Genomic DNA, 6,547 nt, shown 5'->3' with positions numbered 1-6,547 from the left:
GTCAATGCAACAGAATTAATCACAAAGAAAAGCAAATTGAGTATAATAATGCTGGTGGAAATCCATATGCTGCTTGTATTACCTTCCCTTCTAAAATGTGCCTTTTCCTTCCCCCTGAAAGTGCAAGGAACCAGCTGCTTTTCATCTCTTTTGTCTTCTCAGTCACAGACTTTGTCTTACAAGCTGCTGCTGAAATAAATATTTCTTTTTAAAGTTTATATATATATATAAAGAAACAGTTCTTCAATAAGCCAAACTCCCTCATTTTCTATATTTCTTCTTTTTCCCATACTGAATCCCTAAAGGAAAGGGAACATTTTAACAGAACTACCCTCACAATATATTACCATCTAGAACAAATTTTATATTCTTTTCACTGGACCTCAGTGTATATATTCAAACACAAAGCTTCCTACAGCCTCAGCTGTGTCTGGTCAATTAGCAGAAGCATATGGTACAGTGCTGGAGTATGAGATTAATGATTTTCCATTTGCAAATTGCAGGTCCAAGGATGTTCATTGATAATTAAAAGAAAACAAATGGAGCTAAAATTCTACTGCCTTCCAACTTGCATGAAGAAACACTGTTGATGAAAAGCTTTTATTAAAGAGATCCAAATGCCATAATGGTAAAGAGATTCCTACACAATCTTAAGGCATACAGGAACTGCAAATTCTCTCATTTACAATATATATATAGTGTCCTGTAAAAAAAAAAAAATCAGAAACTTACTACTTGGACTGTTATGTTTCAATTTTAAGTCTAATTAATTTGACTTCTAGAAAAATGTCCTTTCCTATAAAAATGTGTACATCTGTTTCCATACCAAACAAAATGTTTATTATTAAGTTAGCTGAAAGAAGCCAAAAGTCTGATTTTTTTGGCATTACCACCAAACTGTGAAGGCTAAAACCTTTCCTGCTGATACTGTAACGATGGAAACTTATTCTGCCTCACCTGTTATATGTAACAGCACAACTTTTAACCTAAATGGATCCCATTTGTGTAACGAAAGCATCTCTTCTCGATTAGCTGATAAATCAGAACACCAGCAATATGTTATCAGTCTTTTCTTATCATGTCTTTACACAATATTTCTCTTTCCTATCGGTTTCGTGGGGAACATTCTGATACTGGTGGTCAACATCAGCTTTCGTGAAAAAATGACTATTCCAGACCTTTACTTCATAAACCTTGCAGTAGCTGATCTCATTTTGGTGGCCGATTCCCTGATTGAGGTTTTCAATCTTGACGAAAAGTATTACGATATCACCATTATCTGCACCTTTATGTCTTTGTTCCTTCAGATCAACATGTATAGCAGCATTTTCTTTCTGACATGGATGAGTTTTGACAGATACATAGCCCTGGCAAAAGTAATGAGGTCCAACATATTTCGCACTATGCAACACGCTAGGTTAAGCTGTGGGCTCATATGGATGGCATCAATTTCTGCAGCACTGGTTCCATTTACAGCCGTGCATTTACAGCACACCGGAGAGGTCTATTTTTGTTTTGCAGATGTAAAAGAAATCCAGTGGCTAGAAATAACCCTGGGGTTTATTATCCCCTTTGTCATCATCGGGCTGTGTTACTCCTTAATTGTCCGAGTTCTTATCAAGGCACACAAGCACAGGAGCCTCCGGCTGCGGCGGCAAAAGGCTCTTCGGATGATTTTTGTGGTGGTTTTGGTTTTCTTTATCTGCTGGCTACCTGAAAACGTCTTCATTAGCGTTCAGCTTCTCCAAAAGAAGCCTGCCTCTTCAAGCAGCCCATCCTTCAGACATGATTACCCCCTAACAGGACATATTGTGAACCTCGCAGCTTTTTCCAATAGCTGCTTGAACCCTTTAATTTACAGCTTTCTAGGGGAAACCTTCCGAGACAAACTGCGACTGTACATTGAACAGAAAACAAAAATGTCAACGTTACATCGCTTTTGTCAGGCTGCCTTAACGTCTGTCATCCCTGACAGCAATGAGCAATCAGAAGTCTGATTTAGTGGTGGTTGTACAAATGATATGACTGTGAAGTTGTGCCAATAGTGAACAAAATGCTTGCTACTAACAGAAGTGTGTCTGTGTATGTATAGATATAGATATATATATTGTATCGCCCTACTGAGTACTGCAGGTTTATATTCAAAACGTTTTTATGGCAAGACTTTCATGTAGAAGAATGTTTTAGTCAGATTTATATTTAATTATGAACAGGATTATTAAAAGCTGAGCACTGAAGGAGCCTCCTTTTCTATTGTCCGCATATGAATGACAATATAGAAGAAAATTTTATCAAGTAAGGAAGACTCTAGATGTAACCTAATTCTCAGAGATGATACTTTGCTGGTGTATGTAAGGTGTCATCTCACTGAAATAATGAAGCTGCTGTAAGAGTGGGGGGAAAAAATCATTACGATGTATTGATGTGGAGATGCAGAAACATTGATTTTTTTCAGCCAAATCTGTTAAGATAAATGACTTTGTTTAGAAGAACTACATAGTACTATCCTCACTGTATTCTAGCATGTCTTCCATGATTAGCTGTTTGGAAATCCTAATATAATCTAGCACCCTGGTGAGTTTTCATTTCATAAAAGTAATCTACTATTTACATCAGCACTTGATCAAAACTGAAGTAATCTCTGACTATATTGCTCATCTCAAAGAACTTCACAGAAGCAAAAGGTAATGTTTTATTTGGTCTCTTAAGGGTTGCCCAAGCCAGTCTTTCCCAGGACAGACTTAACTGGGCCTTTGGTCAAAAATGCCAGTGTGTGTGCATATGTACATTCATACCTGCCTTCAGATTTAAATGCAAGTTGTATGAGATGTAATGACATCTAGCAGGCCTATTTTGATGGTCAGAACAAAATGCTGTGGCTTTTTTAAAAAGCAAAAGAGTTAAGAATTGCTTATGCAAATGACAGAAGCCTCAGTTTTTATACAGGAAGAACTGGGAGAGTGATTTGTTATCATCTGATCTGCACTTCATGCATCCCACGTGCAGAAACCACAGGCCTTTCAAGACTTTAAGATACATGTTGGTTGTTTTGTTCATCTGAACATTAATTATACTAAGAAAACAAATGTTAGCACAACATACTTGAAAACCATAGTTTTTGATTTCTGCTGGAAAATAATTGGGGCTTAAATCTGATAGATGCTTAGCGGAGGTAACCGCTGAACTTGTTCCGAGGAAGCTATAAAGTTCTTCGACATTAGTGTGCAAAGTCATTAAAACATCTCTTGCTGCATCTCTGAAGTGAACAAACTCATTTCCACTCTCTGCTCATTGACTTCAGCACCAGAACTCTGCAGAATGCTTTGTCTTATTTCCAAATGTCATACAAGAATTAATTAGCACATGAATGGATTTTAAAGGATTTTTAAACCTAGAGACATAAAACAATGACTGAAGTTACTAAGCAATAAAGAAAACAGTGAACACAATGATTCCACACATATTTCTCATGAAATACTTGAAGTTTCCTAGTGGAAGCTTTGGCCACAGAAGACTTGACCTATAAACAGAAAGGCCACAAGACGATGACTGAATTGGAAATAGATAGCTTGATATTCCTGCAACTGAAACAGGAATTGCAGGGTGGAGTTTTGTTGTGCAGGACTGCTAAGCACAGGCTAAGGAAAAACAACATTTAGTCACATCTTCCCTGTAGAAAACACCAAACACATCTTCTCTCAAGAAATACACCAGCATTGCCTTGCCTTGCCTGCAGAGAACGATTTGCTAAACAACACTTAGCAAGAAATGTCCCAGCACTGTGCTACATCACACATAGCCCTTTTTCCTCATTATTTTCACTTTTGGAATTACCCACATGACCCATATCCTGTTGACTGCCAATGCACATTAATCACATATTGAAAGACAACGCAGAACTCAAGGAATGGATAATTCTCTGGGAAATGCAGTTCCATGAAGTGTGGACACATCTGAGCTTAAAGATATATTGGGTCTGTGTAATCCTGACATTTGGGTTACACTTTCCCTATTGTAGTTGTTGCTTATTTTGCTTTATAGGAATACAGGAATCTATTTTTTGATCAAGGCTATGGTAGAAGCCCTTTCATCACCACTGGAGATAACAAATCAAAGTATCTTTGCTCAGAAGCTTCTAATAATAAACAGACAATAGCAGCAAATCCCTGTTCATACATGCCATGAAATAGTTTGCTTCTATAGATCATATTCAGTAACGTCCTGACATCACAGTGAAAACTAAGAATATCAGGTTATTGTAAGTATGAAGAAAACCAGTCAACCTAAAACAACCTACTGCACATTTAAAATAAAAATTACAAATACAAACAATAGGAAACTCATCACATAGCTTAGATTGTGGTACAAGCTTATGAACTGTGCCTGAAATGACTAAATTTAAACATACTACTCACTTTAAATAAATTAAAAGTCTTCTCCCAAGTGAAAAAATACTACGCTCTTCCCAATCCCCCTTTTTTTTCTTTAATGTAACTATATGCAAAATAATATATACAGCTTCCATGTATTTATATACACAAACATTCTGCAGCCCAGTATTTTGCAGTAACTTGTTGCCACAGTTTATCCATGAAGAAAAAAGATCCATTTTTAATCTAGTTTTATTTAAAATTAAAGAATCCATCAGTAAACAAAACCTTTTGGAAGTGTAGGAGAAATGGGAAATGAAAATAAGAATTTTGATGTAACTGCTCAACTTTTCTCTCTCTTCTCTCTCAAATTGTTTAATTTAAGGGAAGGATGCCTTTCTAAACTGCTGGACTGATGACAACTAAAAGATTTTAAAACCACAGATTCTTTGCTATAATATTCTACATCAAATCTCCACCTAAGAGAAGGCTAGGATTAGGAAAAATACACAGAAAGAAAAAAAGAACAACAACTACAAACAAATTAAACCAGAAAGAAATCAAAGAATCCCTGAGACCATTTAAAAAGAATAATTTAAAACAAAAATATCTTGAATGCACAGAGTATTAATGAATAGCTAAGAAGAAAAAGAAATCCAAAGAGCACAAACTGGTGTCAGTCAGAACCTGATGTGACTGAAAGCAACAGTCTCAGTATTAGCAGTAGTCCTAAAGAGATGCTGTCACTTTGCATTCTCTCAACAGTTTCAGGAGCTACAATAAATCCCAAGTGTGGAGGCACAACACATCCACACCTAGAAAAAGCAAAGTCAGTCAGTCTCAAGATGAAGCCTAATTTCTGAAGGATACTACATGATGTGAGGCCATGTGACAGGGAATTGAAATGAATGAGTCAGGTGATCTCAGAATCTGTGGAAGACTGACATAATACAGGCAAGATGCAAAGCTTTTTTTTCCCTGCTTTTAAAAAGCAAAAAATCAGCAGTCTGAAAAAATAATAACACTGCTTTTTCAATATTGTTTCTGTCAAGTGAAAAAAAAAGAGATAAGTTCGTCTTATATTCCACCACTGTAATCTAACGTTTATATTATTGATTTAAAATGTGTTTTCTGGCATATAAAACCAGTTTACTAAACTTGAAAATAGGCAAGCTTTAAAAAAAACAAAACAAAACAAAACAACAACCCCAAACTGATCACACGGTTTTAACAAAATGCATTTAGCATTTCAGACTAAATACCTGTGTTTTAAACAAAAAAATCACTGCCTGTTCAGTACAGGCTCTAATCTTTTTTCCAGCCATCAAGTTACGTTAGAAGCTAACTAAGTTTTTTCCCATGTAAGGATTTTGCTGTATTCTCTCAGCTGTTTATTAAGACTGCAAAAGGGAAAAGGTTGTCTGGTCAATTTTGAATGGTTGGGGTTGTTACACAAGAAACATATTAAAAGTGGTTTAGTGTAACCAAAACCATGTCAAGTTCAACCCTGATTACCATTTTATTCCATTTGAACTTGTTTCTGCATAAGTAGGAAAAACAAGTGAGTGTATGAAGAAGGCAGGTTTGAATTTTAATAGCCAGTAATGAAGGCAAAGCAATGAATTAATTTCATTTTGATTGAAAAGAGCAAAGATAAGGGTTTGATTTTAATTTAAGGGACAATATCCTTCCTTTCCACTCCAAAAGTCTTACCTTAACCATTCAGACCATCAGGCAAATATTTAAAACTGCCATCACAGAAGAGCAAAGGCCAGATTAATTGTTTAATACAGCTGATTGGATTATACCTAGGCAATAGAAATTTATGCTTCCATTACCAATGACATCCACAGCAGCCCATCAGCAGAGACTTAGATGCAGCCATTCCTCCTTCAGATTCTGCTTACATTAAGAAACTGTTATTATTTTTATATCCTGTTTAATAAATATGTCACCAATAAACCATTTCCACCCCGGAATTGCACTTTATCTTTTTTTTTTTAATGTTAAATATACAACAGCAGATGATAGTGAACAAGTCAATTTTAAGACATGCACACATGGATGTGAATTGTGGTACCTGCCCTGGGCTCTGGTTTAGAGAGGCACATTGGGTTTGAAAATCTGAACACCCTCTGTTCATACTTCTACTTTAGGTGTCCTTTCTTCAACAGCAT

At 36.0% G+C, this 6,547-nt stretch overlaps 1 protein-coding gene across 1 annotated transcript; it reads left to right on the top strand.

The window, feature by feature from the left end:
• The first annotated feature begins 935 nt into the window (after positions 1 to 935).
• GPER1 (G protein-coupled estrogen receptor 1) lies at positions 936 to 1,997 on the top strand. The gene has a single exon (XM_008498560.2). The coding sequence runs from the start codon at positions 936 to 938 to the stop codon at positions 1,995 to 1,997; it is 1,062 nt and encodes a 353-aa protein (XP_008496782.2).
• Positions 1,998 to 6,547: the final 4,550 nt, after the last annotated feature.

This window comes from Calypte anna, chromosome 14 (genome assembly GCF_003957555.1).
Source record: "Calypte anna isolate BGI_N300 chromosome 14, bCalAnn1_v1.p, whole genome shotgun sequence".
NCBI classification, from domain to species: domain Eukaryota; kingdom Metazoa; phylum Chordata; class Aves; order Apodiformes; family Trochilidae; genus Calypte; species Calypte anna.
This window is presented reverse-complemented; position numbering and strand designations above follow the sequence as displayed.

Bases quoted from the DNA above. Each gene is read 5' to 3' on its own strand.
- GPER1 (XM_008498560.2), top strand. From the start codon at position 936: ATGGAAACTTATTCTGCCTCACCTGTTATATGTAACAGCACAACTTTT.